General features: G+C 41.7%; 2 protein-coding genes and 1 non-coding gene across 5 annotated transcripts; 2 read left to right on the top strand and 1 right to left on the bottom strand.

Annotated features, from left to right (window-relative positions):
- Nucleotides 1-2,722: 2,722 nt before the first annotated feature.
- Nucleotides 2,723-2,832, bottom strand: trnal-caa (transfer RNA leucine (anticodon CAA)). Its single transcript has 2 exons — nt 2,795-2,832; nt 2,723-2,767 (listed from the first exon to the last, which is right to left on the bottom strand). It is a non-coding gene; the product is annotated as a tRNA-Leu (tRNA).
- A 611-nt stretch (nt 2,833-3,443) lies between these two features.
- Nucleotides 3,444-7,463, top strand: gem (GTP binding protein overexpressed in skeletal muscle). Its single transcript, XM_086038008.1, has 4 exons — nt 3,444-4,079; nt 5,583-5,659; nt 5,792-5,996; nt 6,570-7,463. Exons 1-4 carry the CDS (start codon nt 3,737-3,739, stop codon nt 6,845-6,847), a joined length of 903 nt encoding a protein of 300 aa, XP_085894134.1. The 5' UTR covers nt 3,444-3,736; the 3' UTR covers nt 6,848-7,463.
- Nucleotides 7,464-10,525: 3,062 nt separating this feature from the next.
- cdh17 (cadherin 17, LI cadherin (liver-intestine)) lies at nt 10,526-25,138 on the top strand. Of its 3 annotated transcripts, none has more exons than XM_086038075.1 (19): nt 10,526-10,735; nt 12,395-12,454; nt 14,073-14,168; nt 14,253-14,390; nt 15,380-15,515; nt 15,600-15,758; nt 17,113-17,265; nt 17,338-17,543; nt 17,608-17,739; nt 17,931-18,081; nt 18,914-19,123; nt 19,200-19,276; nt 20,371-20,559; nt 21,500-21,744; nt 22,258-22,388; nt 22,590-22,808; nt 22,884-22,994; nt 24,494-24,610; nt 24,696-25,138. In XM_086038075.1, exons 2-19 carry the CDS (start codon nt 12,404-12,406, stop codon nt 24,776-24,778), a joined length of 2,604 nt encoding a protein of 867 aa, XP_085894201.1. In that variant the 5' UTR covers nt 10,526-10,735; nt 12,395-12,403; the 3' UTR covers nt 24,779-25,138. The 3 variants fall into 3 exon arrangements, with proteins under 3 accessions (XP_085894201.1, XP_085894202.1, XP_085894200.1); XM_086038076.1 differs by having other exon boundaries at nt 12,398-12,454; XM_086038074.1 differs by lacking the exon at nt 10,526-10,735 and having other exon boundaries at nt 12,021-12,454.
- The last annotated feature ends 681 nt before the right edge of the window (nt 25,139-25,819 follow it).

Genomic DNA, 25,819 nt, shown 5'->3' on the forward strand with positions numbered 1-25,819 from the left:
GTTGCATATCTTATATTTCATTCATGCTCACTTAGAAAATCATTGACATTTAAGACTCACAAGCTTATAGCCACGTGCATCGGGCTGCACATACCGCTCAGGCCGCCAAATATTTTAGCGTCCGTCGCTTCAATGGCCAGGCTGACGCGGTGAAGGCTCGTGGGCGTGATCTTATCGAGGAACAAATCGGGCACATGGCCTCAGAAGTGCAGCGGCCTTCGCGGCTCTAACATAATGTCTTGTATTCATGCGCACTCGACCGCCCTCCTCCACCCCCCCCCCCCCGGCCGCGCCGCCCTTTGTCCTTCACATTATTTATGACCTCTCGGTGTACAGACAACCTGTGCGGCTCTTCACATGCTGCATAGACAGCCACTGTTCATTCTAAGGTTTAAATTGAGATGATTTTGCTCTGACCTGACAGCTCAGTGGCTGGCTCGAGTGCTTAAAACTGATCATGTTTGAATTGTAATTGTAAACTTTTGTTCCCCCAGCTTTGACCGGTACGTCTTAAACAACAATGTGCCTTATTTAACAGAATTAACCATCCCATCAACCGTCCTGTTCATGTTTATTGTTCAGGAATTTCATTTTTCAGTTAATTTTTAAAAGAAAATCCGCATAAATTGAGGCGTTTTCTATAACTGTCAAATAGCTAACAGTTCTCCACAGGAGAGGTGAAGCGTTCTTGCTTCGAGTTGTTTATTCAATGTACTTTCATCACAGCTGCCGTTATCGTTAGCATAATACAGTAGAAGTGAGCTAGGTTAATGCTAACATACAATAGGAAATGCCATAGATGAGCTAATTGAAAATTAGCATTGTTATAGGGGTAATTTTAAACCATCAAACAACTGACACATCGTATATTCAAATAAAATGACAAACTGGATATGAAGTTCAGATCTTCCTTAGACCACTACAATTAGGCCATTCTTAATATTCAATAAAATAAAAACACAACGAAACACAAATTCATAAATAAGTTAATAATAATTCACAAAAAATTTTAAAGTATATATTTTTTCATGAATCTCACTGGATGGGCAGTCTGTCAATCTGGGTGGGCCTGTGCACACCCAGGCCCACACATGGCTCCGCCCCTGCTTCAGTCGGTTATTACCTACGGCTACCACTATTGGACCAATTAAGTGAACTTGGGTCATTTAATTTTGATGGCACGGTTGTTGAGAATCATTGACTTACAACACCTCTTGTTAACAAGGAAGTAGTACTTCTACACATAAAACAATTGAAAACATTACTTAGATTGTGTAATTAATAAATGTGGTAACAGCTTGGCCCTAGAACACATCGTTTCTATTTACGTTACAGTTTGTCTTTTGGGATAAAATGGTGAGCCATCATCACAGAACATATTGTGCTAATTAGAGGTTCCACTGTGTACTGTCCCCAAGTTGACTGTCCCAGCATGTGGGACAGAACACTATGGTCATTTTGTATGTGGCTATCTGTCTAAACTACTGCCAACGTGTAGTATGAATGCCTCTGACCCTGGTCACGCTCCAGCACTTAACAAGGATTTAATGTCGCCCCCATCGTCTGTCAGCCAGATGAGATCAGAGCAGAAGGCCACGGTAGATGAGAACACACAAGCGCTGCACATCACAAACAACGGCAGAGAAAGAGACGTAATCCCACAATTAGTGTAATGGCTCTGTAAATTAGAATCCGATTTTTTTTTCAATATGAATGGAAAAAGCATCTTTCGAGAAAAAGTATTAAAGAGAGTACTACCGTAGTTTATGAACCATTAGGCGCACCGTATTATTAGGCGCAATATCAACGAACCGGTCAGTTTTAAAACATTTTCATAAATAAGGTTAAAGCCTCACACAGAAACAGGAAGTATTTCTAGTTGTTTTATGATGAAAATGTTAGAAAATTAAAAGATTTTAAGTGCGCCTTATAGTCTGAAAAATACGGTATAAGTTCAGGTATTCAATACAGTAGAAGTCACGCAGATCACATCAATAGTAAAAAAAAAAGTTTGAAATGATTTATCCTCATCACATTCACTTATATATATATATATATGTTTATTTATTTATATATATATATATATATGTTTATTTATTTATATATAACACACATACACTCGGTACATTGACTTTGGTTCTTTTGTACAACATATTTTCCCCTAAATCTGAAATGTACTACCTCTGGGAAATTGGATTTCAGAGGTTCCACTTTATGTGTCAGCAACTTGCCCCTGTCACATTATAAAAGAGTCAAATCAGTGCCACCATTCACAAGAGCTTTATTGACCTTCATTATAGCGGCCCCGGGTTCATTTGTGCGTCTGTGTGCTGCTGGGTAATTCATAAACTTGCATCTGGTACTTTTCCAAGCCATGAACAACATGCTGGTGATATCTCTCAGGTTAAATTCTCCTCTCAAAGCTCAATAAAGCTCTTTTGCATGTTTGCTTTACAAAGCACCCATGACAATGTCACAAACGTGTGTCCATTTGCTTGATGGAAAACAACGTATGCGAAGTATTTTTTTAGCCAAAAACAAGAGTCGAAACTGCTAATTCAGTTTCCATAATGCTAAATGAGTAACAATCAGCAGATGTCGAGATGCCCTCGCCAAGCATTTAGGAAATAAGCCCCCCAGTCACATGTGTGACGATACACAAGATAAATACAATACTAATTGGTTTGTCCAACGGAAGGAAAAAAAAAAAAAAAAAAAAAGCTGTCAGGAGTGGGATTTGAACCCACGCCTCCATTGGAGACCAGAATTCCCATGTGTTTGGAAGGAGCAATTCCTTGAGTCTGGCGCCTTAGACCGCTCGGCCATCCTGACTGTTAAACCTAAATGGTAATTGTGGTCAATCAAAGTACAGTATAAAGGTGCCAGATTTTCTAAATGATACTGGATTTGTTTTTAAGATCTGATGATGGATGCTGCAGAAAATATTTCCTGCTCGAGTATTAGATTAGACTTGTAAACAATACCGTACAGATACGTTAAATTTTAAACTACTCCAGACCAGTAGATGGACTGTGATGTGACGTCACAAGAGACGTGAGCCAACCTGTCAAACAATCGCTGAAGGTGAAGTGTTTGTTTTTAACAATAGTCACGCCGTGGGGGACTGTGGATGCCCCCTTCAGGTGGAAGTCCGCAAATACCCCCCAACTCTCCAACTCTTAAATTGTCAGAAGCCCTTCTTGTTGGCAAACCCGAGTGTGAAAAGAACATTCATTGTGAATAACAGCAAGACACATTTGCAAGTGTCGGGTCTTGTATGAGAGCAAATCCATTAAGCCCCCGTATATTCACGCATACGTTGTGTAATCATTTTCTCAATGCACGTATAGGAGTCTCCGTGTGACCTGTGGGCGATTAGTGTACATTAGTGTTGTGTGAGAGTGCATCTAAACTCCCCTCCCACCGTGAGAGTGGACCTACACCCCCGCCAGCGACTGAGTGAGAGAGAGGAGGGCCTTATCATATAAACATGCAGGGAAACCCCAGCAGCATAAGCATTGCAGGATTAATTGAGAGCACCGAGAGGACACAACACGCTCCATTTCACTGGCAACATGTTTCTCAACAAATCCTGCTAGCAAATGCAGTGACTGGGGCCAAGCTGCAGGGAGCAAATTATAAGTTCATTTAAAACAGTTACCAAAGTGGTATTTGTGAATAAAAGAAGACCCAGTAGCTGATTTCAATTAATTGTTTTTTCTTTAACGACGGGACAATGATGTCCAGCGTGCGCCGGCACAGCCTCCGCCTCCAGACCGAAATCCACCGTTGGAGCATCTGCGACACGGGCAGCCACCTGCTCCCGGACAGCCTCCTCGCCCGCGTCCCCGCTTGCATCTCCCGATCCAAGTCGTGCGCCAGCTCCGCCGGAGAGTCCGACGGAAGCAGCAGCCGCGGCAGCTGGTCCTCTTCGTCCGACTCGGTCATCTCCGCCGACTCGGTCAGCCCGTACCGGGTGGTGCTCCTCGGGGCCGACGGTGTCGGAAAGACCGCCTTCGCCTGCATCTTCTCCGGGGCCGCCGACAGCATGGACAGCGATGACTGTGAGCTGTGTGGAGGTGAGAACTCAGCAATGCATTAGACTTCAATTCGTTTTAATTGGAACTTTTTTCGAGTGGTAATTGAAGAGTTATTCAACAAATTGCATGTCTCACATTGAATTATATTTCACTGATATCTGTACAGATAGCTTTTTAATAACATCTTTGTGGTTATATGACTGAAGTGGTTTTGAACATATGAGTAAATCATACCGAAAAAATATTTTAACACGTGGTCCTCGAGTTACAACATTTTAAGGTTACAAATGGTACGCAACACTTGCGCCCTCAGTTCCCGCCCTATATGCGGTGCTTTATAGGCCATTAATGTTTACCTTTCACACTCACCCAAAAATCTCTCACGTGTACCCCAAATCCCTCTCTTTAGCCACAAAAACAACTCACACACCAAAAAACTGCCCCCCCTAAAAAAAAAACCTTACTCTCCCCCCCAAAACCCCCTCACATTTGACAAAAACAAAACAAACAAACTCTGGCACACTCCACTCATTCAAAAACTCCCACACAGCAAAACAAAACAAAAAAAAAACAGGGATGGTGCTATACTGGTGCTAGTGGGGGCTGTAGCCCCGTCAGAAATCTGTATAGCCCCAGTTAAGCCCTTCCAGCATTTTATTTGATATTCTTAAAATATATTTATAAATTATTTTCTCTGCCCCCAAGTATCGCTCAAAAACAAAAGCCCAACAACTCACACTCACCTAAAACTTACATTACATGCACCGAAAACCTCTGACACCGCCACCCCCCCCCAAAAAAAGCTGGTAAAATTACACAAATCAAAAACCCTCTCATGCTCACCGAAATGACCTTTCACACCCCCCAAAAAACATACACGGCAAAAAATAAAAAATAAATAAAAATCTTGCCCAAAAAACTCGTTCAGCAGAAAAAAATGACAGCCCAACACTCACCAGAAAACCTCTCACACTCACCAAAAAACTGTCAAAAAAACAAAAAGGTTTGTATGCACCAAAAAATCTCATGCATGGCAAAAAGCCACCAAAAATATGTCATGAACAAATACCTCTCACTTTCACAAAAAAGTGACACCCAAAAAAATTACACTCACCTAAAAAACCTTTCAAACTCACCCAAAAGACGGACACAAAAAACTCACGCACAAAAAAAACCTCTCATGCACACCAAAAACTTCACAAACAGCATAAAAATTACACGCCAAAAAACCCTCAGCACTCATGAAAAAAAAAAAAACTCACACTCACCCAAAAACATCTCACACACCCCCAAAAACTCACACTCAGTAAAAGAAACCTCATGCCAGGCACCCAAAAAAACCTAACACTCACCCCCCCAAAAAAAATCTCACACTCAGCAAAAAAACTCTCACACTCACCAACCAAAATACCTCTCATGCTCACAAAAAATGCCTCGCACAACCACAATGATGAAGTTTTAAATCAATTCATTTTTGTAATTTAAAATATTAGATTTTTATTTAATTTCCATAATGGATGTTGTTGTTGTTCATTATTTCAGAAGAACTGCGTGAGAGGGAGATGGTTGTGGATGGAGAGGCTGCAACAATCACTCTGTTAGACACGTGGGATTCAGAGGTGAGTCAAACCAGGGCTGGAGTTAACGATATGTTGGGCAAGGGCAAATTGTGTGATCGGACCTCCTCCTCCTCCTCATGCCCATAATCCACTCATCATATTGATCATCCGCAATGTGCGTATGTTTTGCAGAATGACAGTGAATGGGCTCAGGAGCGCTACATGCAGTCGGGCGACGCCTTCCTGCTGCTGTACTCTATAACCGACCGAGCGTCCTTTCTACGGGCGTCCGAGCTGCGCATCACCCTGCGCCGCCTTCGCCCCGCCCAGCACACGCCCATCATCCTGGTGGGAAACAAGTGCGACCTGGTGCGACGCAGGGAGGTTTCTACCAACGGTAAGAACCATCGACTTCAAAAGCATAATTCAAAATGAATCATACAATACAGGTCAAAAGACAAGTTCTCATGCTATTTTAATTCATTAATTCTCAAGAACGACCGAAGTCTGCCATTATAATCAAAACTTTCAGTGCCAAGGTCGTGCTATGTCAGTTGATACGCTTTTCTCACTGGGAGGGGTTGATATGGGTCCAATGCGCCAGCCCTTTAAAATTGCAAGCACTTGAGGAGTGGTAAAATTTTCAATTGAAAATCCTCTGTTTGCCAACTGTTTACAGTGGGGGGTGGAGGACTGTCATGGCCAACAACGGTGTTCAGTCAGACAATCTGAAGAGTACATTTGAATCGGAAACATTAGGGCTGGGTATTTTCCTAAAATTTGAGCATTCGTTATTCGGCTGCAGCGTGGGTGCCCTTCTGTCGTCTGTTATTCGCCTTTTTTTCCCGGGGGGAAAAAAATAATAGGCCGGACCACCTCTAATTTATAAACTGCCGTCCGTCGGCGAGTCCGACTACACTTTGACTAGAACCCCCGCCGTTCTTTTTCACACTGTATATTCCGCCTCCAGAGGGCTGCGCCTGCGCCGCCGTCTTCGACTGCAAGTTCATCGAGACCTCCGCCGCCATGCAGCACAACGTGTGGGAGGCCTTCCGCGGCATCGTGCGACAGCTGCGTCTGCGCAGGGACTCCAAGGACGCCAAAGGTGGCGTGCGTGCCTGTCGCCCCCGCCGGGAGAGCCTCCCCACCAAGGCCAAGCGTTTTCTCGACAAGATGGTGGCCAGGAACAATCCCAGCGTCGCGTTCTGGCTCAAGTCGAAATCCTGCCACGACTTGTCGGTTCTGTAGGAGAATGACTGACACTGACATGACCGAGGAGTGGGCTTGTGGCAAAGATGAATAGCTACGATGAGGGGCTTCAAGAATAGTTTGATGGACAAGATGGCAACAATTGCTGTCTACAGGTAACCACATATTTGCGTCTTTCACATACTGTACCTCTCTTGCTATTTCCGTTCAGTCCTATCTGTCCCAAGTGTTCAAATGATGTATTTTTATAGTTACGCAAGCTTCAGCGTATGAGGTGCAGAATAAGCCAAAAATAACATTGACCTCTCAAACACTCAAAACAACATAAAGATTTGTTGGTTAAAAAGAGAAGTATGTGTGAGTGGGAGTGAGAGAGCGTGAGAGAGAAGTTTTTGAGTGAGGTTTTTTATGAGTATGAGTTGTTTTGTGGTGTGAGAGGTGAGATGGTTTTAGTTATGTGTGAGAGGTTTTTGTTATATGACATTTTTTATTCAGTGTGAGTTTTTTCATGAGAGTTTTTTTATATGAGGGATTTTCTGACAGGTAAACGTTATCTTTGGCTTATACAGCATTAGCGCAATTCCCTGCAATGTTGCCACCCGTATGTACAGTAGTTTCCCGTGTTGCTTATTTCAATAAAGATCAGGAGAACGACTCCTTTGTGTGTTCCAGCGTGTGACTCACATTTGACACAATGGAGTTACATGACAACCCCTAAAAATAACACGCGACAGATGAGTCACAGGGCGATAATGTCACGGTGAATATTGAAAAGATCAAATTACTGTCGGGCGCGATCAGGTGCTCAGGGCCTGACGGGAGATTCGGGTCGCAGCTTGACACCGATCTGTGGCCTTGTTGGGAAAGCTGAGAAAAAAAACCTGAGAGAATAAGTTGTCAGGGTAACATTCACAGAACTTATGGAAGGCTGTGTGAGCAATTATTCGATTCGATCTGGTGGACAATTGTGCCCCACGACAAACATGAAGCTGTCCTACTAGTATCCCAAAGTTATTGCTGTATTAGGGGTTAGGGTAGTGCCTCACTATTAACATGAGGTACACCAATGTTGCCCTACCAGGGTGAAGAAATCTCATACAGTATGCAGTCGTCAATAAAACAGATGACTAGTAGGACTCGTCATTCTACTATTGCACAAAACCTTTTTGCTAGTGAATGCATGCGGTACATGGACTTTGAACTGGATATCAAATACATATGCAAACAACTTAACGATACACAAAATTGAAATCTAGGCTCTATTAATACTATTAGAGAAAGAGTAGGTGCTGACTAGTAGTATTTCATGTCACTAGTAGTACTAGTAGTAGCACAAAGATATCAACTAGAGCAGTTTTTGCCTCACTAGTAACCTGAATTTGCCTATAGTTTAGTAGCACCCCGAAAACGTATCCCAGCACCCCAAAAATATGAGGTTCCTTTTTTTTTTTTTAAATGTATGTCTATTTAAAACAAGCTACAAAAGTGTACAACCATACACTACTTGGTTGAAAAGTTATATTTTAACAACAAAAATAAAGCACCCCTCCAACCGCCCAGCTTGCCTCCAAAAAATATTTTGTTCCACCCGAACCCTCCCACCACCCTCCGCATGGAATCCCAGTCATGGACGAATGTATGAATGGACTCACAACGCCGCATACTCGAATTAGCATAAAATGAAACCACCGGCGGCCATTTTACATTGCCACTCGCTAAACTTGCGTAACTTGAACAGATTGATTTCTCAATGGTGTTTTTCTGTTATTTACTGCCTGTACAGCGAAAATGCCACAGTGCCTGGCGTACGGTTGTACGAATAAGTGTGGGAGAAGTGCTACATGCACATTGCGTCGGTCATCTGATTGCACAATCACCCCTGATTTTAAAGCAATCCTATCGTGAGGGCAGAGTGCTGGATATCAAGGATCTGGAATAAATGCTCAAACGGCTCTCCATATGGAACCGCACCATGCAGGGCCCTCCCAACTTGTCAAACAGAAGGTGTTGGCGCATACTGGCCCGCGTTATTATATAATCCATGCCAATTGAACGCGCTTGTTTCGAGGTGTCGACGGTCGCAGGTTGTGTTCAAACGGGACCCGCTGCTGTCAAAACGGTGACTCATTCACAGGCTGCGCAGTTAAGGATTCGCACACGTTGTCGCCTTTTTCTTCCTCCTCCGCAGGATGTTGCAAGAGAGCGACGCCGATGTTAAGACGCGTAAATATGCCTGGTAATCAACCAGGGATGTTTGAGGGAATTGAGGTCAGTTGTTCCAAGGTGACCTGCCAGGTGACCGCTGCGATCGGGAGGGATCCAACAGCGCTATTGACGACACCTTATCAGCCATTGCCTCTAATGGACAATCTGACAGGAAGCGGTGCACTAGTGCAGGTCAAAGTCTGTCCGTGAGAAACATGCCGCTGAGTGTGTACGATTTCTTAACGTTCTTCTGTTGTTTTTATGTAGTTCACACTCAAGTAAGGATGACCTTAAAATGGTGTAGACGGTTTTGCAAAAAAAGCAGGAAAATAAACCTGGGCTCACAATTTGGCACTTCATAGAGAACTGGTGTGTAAAATGTAGGCCACTATAAAGCAAGTGGGAATAATTTATTAACTGAAACTCGATGCCGCAAATGACGCTTCATGCGTCGCAATAAGGTAATAGAACCATGTTACCTGTCCCAGCCGATCGGTGAAGCAAGTTACAGCAGTGAAGTAAAAATTCATGCTTACTTATAACATACCACTATAAGATAGCATCTATATTCTAATGCTGCCATTTGTCCCTGTCAGTCACTAAATAACGGTAACAGTAATAATATTTCTGGGCAGCATTAGCCCAATTGTGTTGTTATTATAAATACCTCGCCAATATATAGTGTTTTTAAAAATTATTTTAGCTAATGCCTTTTGATGATGTCATTTCTCACAGCCAGTTAGTGAAGAAAGATAATGCGAAATATTCATTTTTTAAAATAAATACTTACCATTATACTGTAAAAACAAGTAGAATGACAGCGGGTATAAAAATGGGAAAAAAAGTTACTAAAAGTGAATATAAGTTTTGTACTACAATAATAGAGGTCCTGTTTTCAAGAACTAACAGTACTCTGATTACTCCCAGCTAATCAGTGACCAAAGGCCATTCTATTCATTTAAAAAGTGATACTTTAATGTAATAAAAGAAATGATATTACAAATGCACATAATGACGCTATTAAAGTATCTAAAAATATAATTTTCAGGGTTTAAAATGTTGAATTTGTGCAGCGATGCCCTGAGAGGAGTGACCCGACTTGTCTTTCGAGATGCGAGCCGTCTTTGCCCTTTGACTTGCAAACAAACATTTGAGATACGCGCACTGTATGACTGTATGGTGGCAATGAACTCAATGACACTTGTGTAACAACAAGCAGCGGTTTGAACAATTCTACCAAAAAAGACTTCAAGATGTTTATTGCCACTCCGTAAACAACCACACAGCTTTGCTTTGGGATAACTCTGTTTAGCTTAATGCTAACAAACAATGCAAAATACCATAGAAGGGCTAAGGAAATACATGCTCACGGGCATGTATTCTTTATCCTCTGCAAAGAAAGACTAATAAAAGGACTGTAATTTACACATGAATGAATGGCTCTTGTATATCCATTTATCTGTATCTGTGACAAATGTGATAATACTCTGGCTTTAAATCACCTAAGTGAGATTGCATGTGGTGAAACAAATGAGCCTCCTTACAGTGTTTCTTCCTTCCTGCTTCTTGCCCATTGGCGGGTGAGTGGTGACACTGCTGATTAGACAATGATTACATTCAATAAAAGAGTGCTGGTTAACATGTGGTTAACGTTTGACCAGGCAGGATGAGAATTGACATCAGTCACACCCGGAGTGACTGGCAGGATCTCTCCGGAGAAAGGTACGTCGCCTCCGCTCTCGTCCACAAACGTTTATATTTAAGTTTGTTGTTCTAAAAAAGTGATTGTGTGTTGATGTTCTTTGTGGAGGCCTTCTTGGCATGTGCTGTCAATGGTTTCCTGAGTATGACCTTGGCTCTTTGCAAATGTTGGATATAAGAACTAAGGTTATTGATTCTATCAAGTGGGAATTTTTTTTTTTTTTTATGTATTTTACAATTTTTGTAGATTCATGCTTGCACTGCTTCACTTAATATCCTCAGTGACCTTTTCCATTTTTTAATAAAGTTGTCCAAAAGTCACGCAAAATGTATTCAATTAATATCGCGCAACAATCGAACAAATGGTTATTGTACATTATCATATTTGTGGGGTACATGTTTTTGGGCCGCAGGCTTCGCACCATTGCTGTAAGCCAAAGGAAGTGAAAATACTTGAGCGTCGCATTTGTGTTCTAGTCCTTCGGAAAGCAGAAGCGAGTTTTAAAATAAGTTGAGTAGTTGATTAAATAGGGTGTGTCTCTGGTTGGTGACTTTAAAAAAGGTCATTAGCCGCCACTCAATGTCACCTTCACGCTTGTCTACCTGGGTCACTTCCCCCTTCATTGCACTACTTGAGCCACGTTCATGTGTCTGTAGTATTATGACGAAATGGTTGTATTACGCAATAGATATGCTGTCTTTTTAAGAATAGTGTGGACGTTAGGCAAAACACTTTCATACGTGACACGTTATATGCTCCCCAGGCACTTTATTAGGTACACCTCTCAGTGTACCTCTCATATTGCTCTTGTATTGATACTTTCACATTGTGCTGGTGTACCTAATGAAGTGTCTGTTTGATGCACATTTGGAGGCGAAGCTTTAGCCTTCAAATGTTTGCTTAGCCGCTAAGGAAACATATTCGGCCAAAATTGATGCACTAACAAGGCGGTAGGAATAGAAAGATTAAAAGGAAGAATAAGAATAATGATAGTCAGGAATATATTATATTTAAAATAATCAAAGAAAAAAAGTGTATTGAACGTATATATTCATGAGGAAAAAATTTGGTCAAAGTAATTGTACCATAGTAATTGTGAAATGTAAATGCTACCGTCAAATTATTTTATTTTATTTTCTGCTACTTCCCCCTAGGAAAAAGATAACATTTTATTATTATTAAGACAATCCAATATGTAGAGTAAATATAAGGCCGTATTTGGAATCAACGCCAAAAAAGTGGTCTGGAAAAGTTTACATGCATCTCTGATTAAAAAAAGTTGGTAAAAAAAAATTGTTGACTGGAATCATAGTGCAGTGATACAATGCGCAATGTAGATTTTCAGACCACGTGCAGCAGGCAGCAGTCATTTTTTTTTTCATCAGTCACATTTTGATGTATTGTGAAAGTTTAAGGCAAATGTGAAGGCGGGGGCACGCAACTAGACTCGAACACAAACAGGCAAGCCAGACACAGTGTGCACGTGTACACTTTGACATTGAAGTATCTTTTCTTCAGGAGCCTCTTTGTACTCTAACCGAATACGCCACCTGAGTTCACCCTTTTTAAAACCAGACTCTTTACTACTTGTACAATTAAAAAAAAAAAACAGTTGAATGCTACACAGAAAACATGTTTTACTCTACGTATTAACTCGTCTCCTTCTTATTGTTCATCAGCAGACTGTGATGATGACTCCCATGGTGCATCTGTGTCTTCTGGCACTCCTGCTCGGCTCTGTGAGTACACTGCATATTCATAAGAAAATGTCAAAACACACACACAAAAAAAAAAAAAAACTCTTGGAGAGGAACCACACTCCATTTCCTGAGAAGCCATACGTGATGTTAAATGTGACTCATTGCTGATTCATTGAAGCGAAAGGTGTCCTTTGTCCCATCCCGTCCTTGCTTAGGGAGGGCTGTCTAGGAAAGGCCCGACTTTTTCCATGTAATGCCGGTTCAATCAATAACTGAACTTGCTTGGTTCACTGACGTTTAGAAGCTGGAGTGAAAAGATTGTTTCTTCCACTTTGACCTCTGTTTCATGGTTCTGATAATATAGTACAGAGCAGGGCTGGGGAACATTTTTCCATTTCAGTTTTGAAAACATCCTCCCGGAGCCACTCTAAACAAATGTTGAACCAATTTATCATTCGTTAGTTTCTGAGAACTAGAGTGGGTTGTCTCTGTTGGAAATGGCCTCACGAATGGAACGTCTCATTCCACAAAAACATCCCAGAAAGTGAGGTTCAAGTGTTGTTGAACGTTATGTTATTTGATGGATTTTGGAAATGAACTAAAAGCTGAGGGGGGAAAAACACAATTTCTGTCAAAAGGCGTTTACAGAAGAAGTCATATTTGGCCATATGTACAGTATATCACCAAGATCCAACAGATTTGGTCATAAAAATTGACATCACACTAGTGCAAAATGGCCAAAAGAAGAAAAAAAATAGTTAGCCGACTCTAGTTATTAGTGGCTTTATAAATTCCTCAGTTCCCCTGAGAGTTTGTATACAGTGTCTCATAAAATGTGGACGACCAGTGCAAATATTAACTTTTTTTTTTAAAGAGGTCAACCCAAATTTCTTTCCGGAATATGTTCTATGTAAGCCCACTAGTATAAACACGGCATTCTGATTAATATTGCGTTTGTGGAATATTAGAAATCCACCCGTTTTTAGCCATCTCAGGGGGCGGCCATTTTGTCACTTCTGTCGACTGAAGATGACATCACAGTTGCTCAGGGCTCGCATAACGACCAATCATGGCTCAGCTTGAGAAAACAGGTGAGGCGTGATTGGTCGTTATCCGAGCCCTGAGCCACTTTGATGTCATCTTCAGGAGACAGAAGTTACAAAATGGCCACCCCCTGAGATGGCAAAAAGTGGATGCATTTTGCTGCTTGTCTTACATTCCACAAACGCAATATTAATGAGAAGGTCGTATTCTATAGAACGTATTCTGGAAAAAAAAATGTTTGGGTTGACTTATTCTTTAAACAAATTTCCATGCATTAAAATTGTAATTTAAAAAAAAAATTATATTTCACGTTCCAAAGGGTACAGTATGTTCAGTGCAAACACAATACTGCTGCTGTAAAGAAAAAAATGTCAGGGAAAGCCTAGTAGAACAACTAGATTTTATTTAGGCTCAGTGAGTCTCTTTAAATGGTGGCAAGTGTGTGTTGACTCGCATTTAACATGAGATTGAGTGTTACTGCTTGTGAGCAAGTGTTGTGCAATTACATTATCTCTGTTTTTTTCTTCTCATGTGGCTAAATAGGCACCAAAATATTAGGAACACTGGTCAGTGTTATGCAATGTGTACTGTTGGCTTTCCCAACTTTTGATAGGCTGCTGGGTCGGGCCTGGAAGGCAAGAAGGTCCCCTTTGAGAACCTGGTGGTGGATGTGCCAGAGGGCACGCCTGTGCCCTACGCCGTCTGTCAGGTATCGCACACGCACACACCCACACGCACATTCATTTGTTCATTTTTTTTGAGTGAATCTAATTTATTGGTCATTTTTGCTTAGTTCCAGGTAAGCCATCCTGGTGTGAACACTTTCAGGCTGAAAGGAGAAGGCAGCGATGCCATCAAGATCTCCGCTGACGGTTGGCTGTACTTGGACAAATCTCTGGACTGGTCCCAAAATGACAACTACCTTGTTGCGGTAATTGTACATATACAATTATGTCTCATGGATTTTAAGAGTTGGAAGTGTGGGGGAAAAAAATCGCACATGACATTTCGTCATTGCCCGATAAAAAGCATCTAAATCCAAGGGCTCTATTTTCCCAGACAGGCACCCGTGAAAACGTAATAAAGATGTGAAAACTGTTCCATCCTCATTTTCGGCCGGTGGCAAGTTTATTTGACTATGTTTGGGGATTTGACACACCATGCCGGGCCTTGCTGGGCATTCCGGTGGACTGAGGGTGATTTCTATTAAATTGGCAATTTTGACAAGTTGTGGCGCAGGTGGACTAATGCGATTTTGGTGGATTTCCTTCGAGGGGCAGGCAGACAGATTGTGAGCTTTGCGGACGTGTGTGGTGGATGTGATCATATTTCGTTCATAAATAGGACAACGGCGGGCATCAATCCCTCTTAATGGTTGTAGAAATAAATTAATTGAACACATTCTTATTATTATTATCATTCTTAAATATAATTTAATATTAAGCACCCCACTGACTGCAGCACAACTATGTCACCCACTCACGCGCCACCGGGAGTCTACGGAAGGTGGTCTCGTCTCCAACTGCCCACTTATAGCAGCTAACTTTGTGGAGATCTTCTTACAGCTCCTTTTAAATGTACTTTACGCACGTCGATCTCCAGCGAGTCTGCTTCCGCCATGTAGACGGCGCGCCACTGTGCTGAATTTAAAGTGAATGATGGGAGTTGCTTCCATTGGATGGCAAAGTTGGCTGTGTTCACACCCACAACGGCGCACAGCAGTGCAAACTTTCTATGGAAAAATCTATTTTTTTGGGTGTTTTTTTTTCTCTTTATCTAAAGGTGGGTTATGTTCCAGCTGGTAAAATCAGATGGGATATATTCAAGCTCACCCCAATTAGGCCAAGCATTACAGAAAATAGATACCGGTGGATACTTTTTGCTGGACACTAATATGAATGTGTTTGTGGTGATATTCAGGTGGAGGCGTTAGTGGACAGTGAGGTCGTGGAGGGGCCCATTTTCGCAACCATCAATGTGCTGGACATCAACAACCACGCTCCATATTTCAACCAGACTTACTACACAGCTTTGGTGCGAGAGAACACTCCAGCAGGTGTGCATTCTACTTCTAGACCACCAAACGTTGACCTTTTGAACCTCGATCCAATCGACGAAGAATTTTTACGTCTCATTCCAGGTGTCCCGTTCGCTCGTGTGTTTGCATTGGATCGGGATGACCCCAGCACTCCCAACGCTCAGCTGACATACAGCCTGGTCAGCCAGATCCCCAACCGACACAACACTCTGCTCTTCCAGGTGGACCCCAACTCGGGAGAGATCTCCACAACCGAGCAAGGTGCCGGCCCGCCTTTTTAGCGCCCTCCACTCAGCCGGCTCACGTGCAGAGTGCAAAATGTCAGTAATCTGTCTATCTCTGCCCGTAATCTGGCAGCGCAGTGTCAGAGTGAAACCAGATTACACAGCTCATCTTTTGTGAGCGAGATTAACGCAGATTGGAGGCAGCCTGCCTAAGTGTGTCGCGTGAGATTGCATATGAGTGATTACTTGGAGGCAAGAGGCACGTGAAGGCAAAGAAGGAGTCATGGACACACTTGATGCATTACACTTGATATTGACCAACATTATAATGCAGTACAACTGTTCATCAAAAATGTGACAAGTATATTTAGTAATATTGTAAATTTGAAAATTAACACTGTGCCTAAGTGCTTAAATCGAGGAAAATAGAAACAAAAACTGTACTTAAATAATGATTCATAACATCAATTAAAAAGTTAAATACAACTGAAATGTGCTTAGATAGTGATTTCATCACATACCACTAGGTGGTGCACATAGTTGTTTGCATGGTGCTAAAATGTTTTAAATTGTAATATTTAGAATTTATCTAGTGATATTTATAAACCAATTATTTCACAAAACTAATTAATTAAATGTATATGTAAAATTGTGTTTTGATAATAAAATAAAATAAAACATATACATTGTATAATTAATTGAAATATTTTAATTATTATAATTTTTTATTAATATTATTTTAGTTTTTTTATTTTAAGAATAAAAGAATAAATCATTGACCTTTTTTACTTTCGTATTTACAATTAATTAAATTCTAATTATTTTACAACTATCCAATACCATAAACAAAACATTTTAAAATGTTTATGTATAATTGTTTATTTCAATATATATTAACCTTATTTTTCACAATATATGAACCAATTCTTCCATTAGTTAAATGAATCAAACATCATGATTGATGCAACAAATATGACAGGATTTTTGATCAGGTAACTGCTCGGTGGTCCACTGGCCATACTTTGCCTAAACTTAAAGGGTCAAATTGTGACAATCATAAAACCTCGTCATATTTAAATATTTGCAACTTTTGTAACAGTCAAACAGACATTAACAAATTAAAAATTACACACAGTGTTAACCTGAATTTTACGTCATGGATCTTCCTTCATATGATTTTAACAACAATTAAATACTTCCAACATGTAAAACAACAAACCCAAAACTAACATTATACACTTCGATGGACTCATGGAAGCACTGATAAATGTGCAGAGGGAGAATCCTATGTGTTCCTGGGAGGCGAGCCTCTTCACACAAAATCAAATGTGAATTTTTCAAAAACCTAACTATGTTGATTTTTCAACCGCTTGATCCTGCATGTGTGACAGGGGAGCGCATGCTGAATGCCCGAGAGACAATTCCGTACGCCAGAGGAGAAGACCGCAGCGCTGACTCTCTCAAAACAAAATTTAACAACTACTGTCCCTCGCCAACCATCCCCTATGAAGAAAACCCCTTCTTCACCTGTGTGGAGAGAGCAGGTCTGCGTCCAACTTCCATTTCACTTAGTCACTGATAATCGAGTTACCCCTCATCTTCTTCTGTGGTGTCAGAAATGAGGCGCAGCAACCTGGACCCCCTGGAGGACCCGGACTACACCTTAATCGTGAAGGTCCACGACATGGGGGGCGCGTCCGAGATGGCGCTGAGCGGCAACACCAGAGTGCACATTGCGGTGCAGCCCAACCTGTGGGTCAACCCCGGCAGGATCAGCGTTCCGGAGCACCTGGAGGGATCCTACCCGCGAGTCATTACCACGGTGAGGAGAACATTCACTCGCGTGCGTAACCTTCGCAATTACTCATCATGCTGTCTGGTTTTAGGTCCAGTCCAATGAGCCCGGCGCCATTTATAGGCTTGCGCAGAAAGAACGAGAGCTGAGGTTCCCCTTCCACATCACAGAGGATGGAGAAATTCAGCTCACTGAGGAACTGGACAGGGAGGAGAAGGACATGGTGAACGTCTTTAAAGCTATTGTGCCTCATTAGAAATATACTGCTACATACAAGTTGTGAAGTAAGGGATTACTTGTAATTAGATTAGGTAATCAACAAAGGTTATGGAATGAATTGAACTCTTAAGTCAAGGTACCCTTGTAAATTCGAGCGGGGCAGGTTTGACCTCGAGCTCTGTTTGCTTGCTTCAGTACATCCTGGTGGTGATGGCCGAGGATGATTATCAGAACCAGGTGGATCCCCCCATGGAGATCCAGGTTGTGGTGGAGGACGTGAACGACAACGCGCCCGTGTGCGAAAACGAGGAGAGTGTGTTTGAGGTGCAGGAGGACGAGCCTGTAGGTGAGACCTCCACAGTCGGGTTGTTTACGTGCTGCAAATTTGAGATTTGAAGTTTTTTTCATTTGCATTGTAAATACCTGCTTCAGGCAGCTGGCGGCCCGCCGACCACACTATAAGTGGCCCGTTGATAAATTTAAAAAAAAGATATATATATTATTATTATTCATTTGGGTGGCGGGATTATTGTTCACTATCCGTGGGCTGGCCTGGTCAGCTCAACAGTTTTAAGTCGTAAAATCACCATTCGTCATCAGTTGGCAGTCATGGCTTGGTTGCGCTTGCACTGCTTATACTGCTTACTGCTACAACATGAGTAGGCCTAATCATTTTTTACAAATTTGGAATGACATACCGGCCAAAGTAGGTGAATAGTATTACAATTTTGAGCGTGTTGATTTTTATGAAAGAAAATAAAAGAAGGAAACACAAAATGAGTTCTTGCACGTTATGGTATTTGGCTGTTCAGCAGTTTTGTGCCATCCTTTAATGCTAATTTGTATGCACGAGATCCCTTCGCACTTGGGGGGAAAAATATCACAGTATATCTTATGATTGTTCAATCCCTTTGTTATTGAAGGCATACAGTACATGCCTTGACAAACGTATTATGAAAATGAAATATATTAATAACACTTATTTTGTTCATATTTAAAATGGCATTTTTTTTCATGCAGCTTGTTAGGAAGTGCGTGCATGGTACAATGTGACCCCCCCCAGTAGCACTAATGAAAAATTGTAGTCGATTGTCAAAATGTAGTCAAAAGTCAATTTGACATGATATGTCCCCTTAAGGAGTATGTTGCCATAAATAAATCTCCGTTGTGCTTTTCAGGCAGCCTGATCGGACAACTGATGGCCCACGACGCCGACGAAGCGGAGACGTTGAACGCCCTGCTGACCTACGCCATCATGTCCCAGCAGCCCTCCACCTCGCCCGAAGCCTTCGCCATCGACGCCGCCTCTGGTCGAATCCAAGCGCTGCGCTCGCTACAGCGCAGAGACCATCAGGTGTACAACCTGGATGTCAGAGTCAGTGATCCAGGTAATGCACACACACAAACATACGTGTACGTATTAATGTACAGGTACTTACTTACTCATCATTTTTTTTCCTTCAGATCACAGTGTACTCTGCAAGGTGGTGGTCAAGGTCATTGATGTGAACAACGAGCTGCCTCGGTTTGAGAAGAATGATGTAAGCGCACAATCATTGCAGTGTCTTAGATACGCACGTCCCCTAATCAGAGGTGGAAAAAGTACTCGCAGTCTGAACGTAGGAGTGTAAATACTTGTGTCAAATAATCTGGTGAAAGTGGAAGTGCTGATTCAACTTCTTTACGGAGGAAGTCAACCCAAACATTTTTTTTTCAAGAATATGTTCCTTGCAGGCCCACTAGTTAAATAGAGCATTCTGATGAATGTTTATGGGATATAGCAAAACCACCCGTTTTTAGCCATCTCAGGGGGCGGCCATTTTGTCACTTCTGTCGACTGAAAATGACATCACACAACCTCAGGGCTCAGATAACGACCAAACATAGCTCAGCTTCAGAAAACAGGTGAGCCATGATTGGTCGTTATCTGAGCCCTGAGCATTTGTGATGTCATTTTCAGTCGACAGAGGTGACAAAATGGCCGCCCCCGGAGATGGCTAAAAACGGGTGGATTATGTTGCTTAACCTATATTTCACAAACACAATATTAATCAGAATGCTGTGTTTCAACTATTGGGGATTGCCTAGAACATATTCTTAAAAAATATGTTTGGGTTGACTTCAGCTTTAAGTAAAAGTAAAAAAGTACAAACTTTGAAATGTATTTAAAGAGGAAAGTAAAAGGCATTTTCCTGTCAAATATATGTGGCGCAAATGAGTCATTAGGTGACGCATGATTAATTCTTTGTTTTAGAGCAGAATGCCAGCCCTCTACTTTTGATCTAATAAGCGTGAGAGTTCAGTGGAACCTGACATACTTGTGGTTTGGTACCAGTGGAATGACCTATTCATGGATTTTTCTTCAATAGTTTTAAAAAAAATCTCAAGATTAATAGTTTTAATTTAGTTTTAGGATCTCAATCAGTCATTGAAGATCTCAAAGCTGACTTTACCCTTTTCTATTTACGTCTTTTTTACATCATGTTATCATCGACAGAGATTGAAAAAGTAACAATCTTATTTAGACATAGTAAGCACAGGCAGATCTCGAAAGGTGGCCTTAGGGTTACTCCCAGGTGCCAGACCAGATTGTTGACTTTTGGGTTGTTATGCGTTTGTGTTTGTTGTCGTGCAGTACGGCAGCTACACGGTGGCCGAAGACGCCGCCGTGGGACAAACGGTGCTCAGCATCAGCGCGTCGGATGCCGACGACGCGGACAGCGGCAGCTCCTTCGTCGAGTTTCACATCTCAGCAGGCAACGACGACGACGTGTTTGCCGTGGAAACGGACGGAAAAGGCGTGGGCCACGTGGTCATCGCAAAGGTACAGATGTGACCTTACCAGGGTTGTAATATTTGGGGATTTTTCACTATAGTTAGTTTTTATTTTGCTTTGACTTTTATTTCTTTTTAAATTCAATTCATTTCAATTAGTTTTTAGAACAGGTTTTTCCAGTTTATATATATATATATTTTTTTTTTTTTTCCGAAAATGCTGTGCTTTAGTTCAGTTCTTTTTAGTTTTAGTATTAGTTTTAGTTTTCTTTTTAATATCTGGAGTATTTGTCGAGTGGAAGATGAAAAAAAAAAACGTCACTAAGTATTGTGTAATAAAGTAAACTACAATTCTCAAAGGACTATTTGACTGTCCTTCTTAATGGACGTACAGCAATACCAAAATAAATATATTCAAAATTAACCCTGGAAGCTCATGAAATATATTAATGACATTTTTGCTGTAATTATAGTTTGTCTTAGTTTTATGAACGTAAGACGTAGTTTAAGTTCGTTTTTTATTTTAAAAGCTTTTTTTCCCCGCTCTTTTCAATGTTTCCATTAAATGTAATTAACCTTGGACCTTGCATGTGGAATCTTCACAGTTAGTCTGTGAAAGGACATCAACTTGTCCTTTAAGAGCTACAATTGCAGGCAGTTGGTAATTTAGCTCAGTTGTCATGGGAACCTTTTTATTATTATTATTGAAATGTAATCAGTTCACAGTTATGTTTATGTAATAGCAATCAAGTGTTAAATTGTGTTTAAAATGCATTTTGGAGGATGAGAATTAGTAAAAGAAATGCAAATTGCTATGGACCTAAAATAAAGGAAAATCTGAATAAAGATTCTACTAGCACGTTATTTATTTTATTCCCATTTGAGTCTCTATGCTAACAATGGAAACATGTAGTCAGTGGCCTTAAATGTCCACTAAGGCAACATCCAAACGTTTCATTGTCATACATCCACTCCTTGTGTGCCTCCAGCCTCTGGATTTCGAGGGATCGTCCTCCTACAAGTTGAAGATCGACGCTCGGAACCCGGAGCCTTTGATGAGCGGCCTGGAGTACGGCGCCGAATCCACCGCCTTCGCGTCCGTGTCCGTAACCGACGTGGACGAGGTCCCGGAATTTACAATGGACATTCTGGAAGTCGTTGTGCCCGAAAACACCACTAAGGGAGCCGTGCTGCTCACCGTGGAGGCCAAGGACCCCGAGGGCAAAGAGATACGGTAAAATCTTTTCAACAAACAGCAAAGGACTTGTGAGTGAGTGAGTGAGTAAATTAATGACTAACATACCAGTAGTTAATGACTTTATGAGTTTCGTTATGAGTGGATGAGTGAGTTATATTGTTAGTCACTGCATTTAATGAGTTAGTGAGTTAATCATTGGTTAGTCACATAGGTTGTTACTTATACTTACTGACTGACATGAGAGTGTCATTGGGTTGCCTGAGGAACAGAGGCTAAAGTGTGTACCGGTATATATGTACAAAATTCCTGTGCAAGTTTTAGAAGCTATGACATCGTGATGGAGTAGACTGACCTGAAAACCAGCACGTGCAAATCAATCAAGGCATCAATAATTCCTCGCACTTAGATTTGCCTGCTTGTTTTGGGCATTGGCTACATCACGTGCGCATACATGAGCAAAGTATTGATTTGTTTCCTCTGACTTTGTCTGAACCGGTGCAGAAAGTGATGGCCTCGCGTGTGTTACTGTTGTTGTTGGTGTTTGTGCAGTTTCAAGATGGAAGGTGACACCAAAGGCTGGCTGGAGATGGATGCAGCCACAGGACAAATTAGGAGCAAAGACAAGATGGACAGGGAGACTCTGGAGACCTTTGAAGTCACTGTCACTGCCTTCGAGAAGGGTCAGAGACATTTTTAAACACACTTGTTGTGACGCTTACACGATGTTATGCTAGATCTTTTTTAGCTAGCACTATGCTAACTATCGTGTTTTGCTGCCAAGTATTTCGTTCGTAATACCATTCATGTTCCTCCATCCATTTTCTATAGCGCTTGTCCTCATTAGATTGAATAGAAGTCTAAATGTCATATCCACTCCACAGATAACCCTGAAAAGTTCGACGAGCGCGTGGTGTCGGTGAGGCTGCTGGACGTGAATGACAACATCCCGAAACTGACGGAGACGCAAGCCTTCATGTGTCGCAAGAAACCCGAGCCGGTGTTCATCAGAGCTCACGACGGTGACAGCGCCCCCTTCTCGCAGCCTTTCACCTTCACCTTCGTCAAGAAAACCCACAACTGGGAACTGCAAACTGTTGACGGTACTGAAATGATTCGTGGACTTTCCGATGTTTTGTGTGCACTTCCATCACGCTCCTACGTTGCGTACTGCCCAGGCACCACAGCCAAGTTGATCCTGAAGAAAATACCAACTGAGGACCGAACGTTCACCCTGCCAATCAGCATTAAAGATAATGCAGGGATGGGAGTCACGCAGTCCTTTGAGGGTCAGTGAAGCAAACTACTCTTTGTTTAGCCATATACTTTCTTCTGTTTTATGAAGAAATACATACTCACATACACTTTCGAGTCCTATAGACTTCTACCACTGCTACTTTTACATCATTTACAACCAGAGCTTGGCACTTGACCGTTTTTTGCCGGTCCGGCCGCAACCCTCCACCCTTGACCTGGGTACCCTTCCGGCCGCGACCCCCCCGCCCTTATTCATAAAAATTATCATGACATAATGGACCGATCAGAGCAGCAACAATTCCTGATGGGTGCGTGGCATGTGTTGCACACCTGTCGCTAACAGCACAATGCGTCGGTCACGTGAATCAATGCGGCAGTTGTCGCTCGCGCCGACGCGGGAGTAGAAAGAAGCCTAAAAAGAAGCCTTTCATTGAGTAGGCTGAGATGAAATTTGGCCGCCTCGCAACCACGTCAAACGCATGAGGGCCGATTAGTGGGCCGGACGAAAATCCACTTCCGGCCATGCTTAGTCCAGCCATTTTTTTTTATTTGTCACCCAGCACCCCCCCGCCCCGAAAATGGGCATCCGGCCGGGCCGGAGGGTCCAACCGGTCCGGCCCAGGGACGGATTGCCCAGCTCTGTTTACTACCAATAACAAGTACATCATCATAATGATTAATTATGATTAGAGTTATCCCCTTCATCGCGGTGGTTTCGTTCCAAAAATCTGTGACATAAAAATACCCTTATTAAATACTTCCTAGGCGTGTTTTTATAGCATTTTCACCAATTAATTAAAAAATATATATATACATTTTAACACCTATAATATATGGAGAGAGAGGATAACACAAAAATATCATAGTGTAGTGTTACCATGTACCAATCCCGCTATGTATTTACAGTAAACAAATTTTGTTGTTTCCAAACAAACTTATCATCTTACAATATACACCAATAATCATGCCCAAATAATGTACACTATTAAATGAACCGACAGCCATCGGTTTCTGTAGGCGTAAAAAGCACGAATAAGTAACGTTTTTTTTCCAAATTGGCTGTAGTTTTTGAGATATTCCATATTTTTGTTTAATATAAGTGCTAAGAATATGCAAGTAATGAAATAGGTGTCCACTTTATGCTGACAACTTTGATAAGGCTGTATTTGTCTTTTTATACAATATTCTTTCATTTTTTTATGCAATATATCGAGAGTCGGCAATCGTTCTCACAGAGCGCCTTCTATATGTAAAGTAGTTTCAAGTGAAAATCAACCAAAAATTCAGAAAAGCATACTAGCAGTAAACAAAAGCAAAAACAGATGACGCCCAAGCACAAACACTACACGCGATTGTCAAAAATATTGGAATCTTAAAAACTTGAACCAATTCAAAGAACCCAATGTCATTTTTGGACAGCACAAAATTACCCAGAAACGATTTACATATTTCTGTGTAATAATGCTATTGCTGTACAGTGGGTGATATATTTTTAAAAAATCATTTGCTAAACTATTTCTCCGTCCACCAGTGCAAGTGTGCACATGCACGGAGCTGGGCTACTGTTACGTGGCGCCGGGCGAGCACGGCTTCAAATACGGAATGGGACCCACCATCGGTATCCTGGCGGGAACTCTGGGATTCTGTGGTGAGTTTGACCAACCTTGCTCTGTTGCTCCTCCCACTCATTCTCGAACATTCCTCAACTAATCAACCGCCGTTGGTGTTTGCAGTTCTGATCCTCGTTGTTGCGGTCAAACGTTCAAGTAAACGCAGTAAGAACAGCGAGGAGGTGGAGAGGAACGCCTTAATGTAGACACAATTTACAAATGTGTACTATTTTCATGTCATGTGAGGACTTTCTTTGGTGAATGACATTTACAGGAAAACGTGTACATTTAAGAGGGTTGCTTAGCTGCCAGTAGTCACCACAAAGTCATTTTGTTTCTCGGGCATGTTGTATTTACTATATACATAGGTGACATAATAAATAAAATAAAGACATGATTAAAAGATGCAAAGCAGAATTGATCATGTCAGGTGATCCCACCCTAATTTATTGATGTGGCCCCATCGCTGTAACATCACAAATGTTGACTATATTGTATGTTGTTTTGTGCTCACTATTGAGCAATTACTGCTCTCCCCCCCCCCCCAATAAACAAAACAAATGGGAGCCACTATTACATTATGGCTGATGTTTCTCTGTGTGTGAGCGAGGGCGTGATTATTTGTACTTGATTACTTCCCGCACCAGCTCCCAATGTGTGTGCGTGTATGAAGAAGCGCATGGGCATGCACGTGACATAACAAATGAGCATCTCCCCTTTCACTGGAAAGCCTTCTGTTCACACTTGTGACATTTCACTCAGTATTTACAGCTAGCACGCTCCAGTCAGTCTTTTGTCCTCCACCATCTCCTCCTCTGCACCGGCCGTCTGTCGCTGAGCATGAAGTCAAGTCCAGAGTGTGCATGCGCTGCAAATGGTGAAGTGTGTTTACAGTATGTCTGCATTTTCTCGCTTGTTTCCCAGCAACACTTTCCACAACACTTAGTCAAACACCGGATTGAACTCGTTAGCAAAATGCGATCAAATTTGAACATTAACCCTAATCCAACAAGCAAATCCAAACCATAAATTTACTCTAACCCTGCCACTAATTTGCATCCTTAGAGCAACCGGAGTTGAATATTTCCTCCAAACAAGCAAAACAAGTTAGACTAAAAATACAACTTGAACATAGATTCCCAAATAACACAGAATATGTCAACAATTGCAAAGTGAGCAAACACTGGGACCTGATCAACTTCAGCTGGGCATCCCTTGAGTCTGTCTCTTGATAAATGGCCAAGGTA

The sequence above is a fragment of the Filicampus tigris genome, chromosome 8, assembly GCF_054856515.1.
Source record: "Filicampus tigris isolate MCC_2025a chromosome 8, RoL_Ftig_1.0, whole genome shotgun sequence".
Taxonomy (NCBI): domain Eukaryota; kingdom Metazoa; phylum Chordata; class Actinopteri; order Syngnathiformes; family Syngnathidae; genus Filicampus; species Filicampus tigris.

What these genes read in the sequence shown, in the direction of transcription:
- cdh17 (XM_086038074.1), top strand. Translation starts at nt 12,332, where the DNA reads ATGCTACACAGAAAACATGTTTTACTCTACGTATTAACTCGTCTCCTT. An exon ending in ACCCGCGAGTCATTACCACG is followed by an intron (nt 17,544 to 17,607) that starts GTGAGGAGAACA and finishes GTCTGGTTTTAG; the next exon opens with GTCCAGTCCAATGAGCCCGG. An exon ending in CTCGGTTTGAGAAGAATGAT is followed by an intron (nt 19,277 to 20,370) that starts GTAAGCGCACAA and finishes GTTGTCGTGCAG; the next exon opens with TACGGCAGCTACACGGTGGC.
- gem (XM_086038008.1), top strand. Translation starts at nt 3,737, where the DNA reads ATGATGTCCAGCGTGCGCCGGCACAGCCTCCGCCTCCAGACCGAAATC. An exon ending in TGACTGTGAGCTGTGTGGAG is followed by an intron (nt 4,080 to 5,582) that starts GTGAGAACTCAG and finishes TCATTATTTCAG; the next exon opens with AAGAACTGCGTGAGAGGGAG. An exon ending in TAGACACGTGGGATTCAGAG is followed by an intron (nt 5,660 to 5,791) that starts GTGAGTCAAACC and finishes TATGTTTTGCAG; the next exon opens with AATGACAGTGAATGGGCTCA.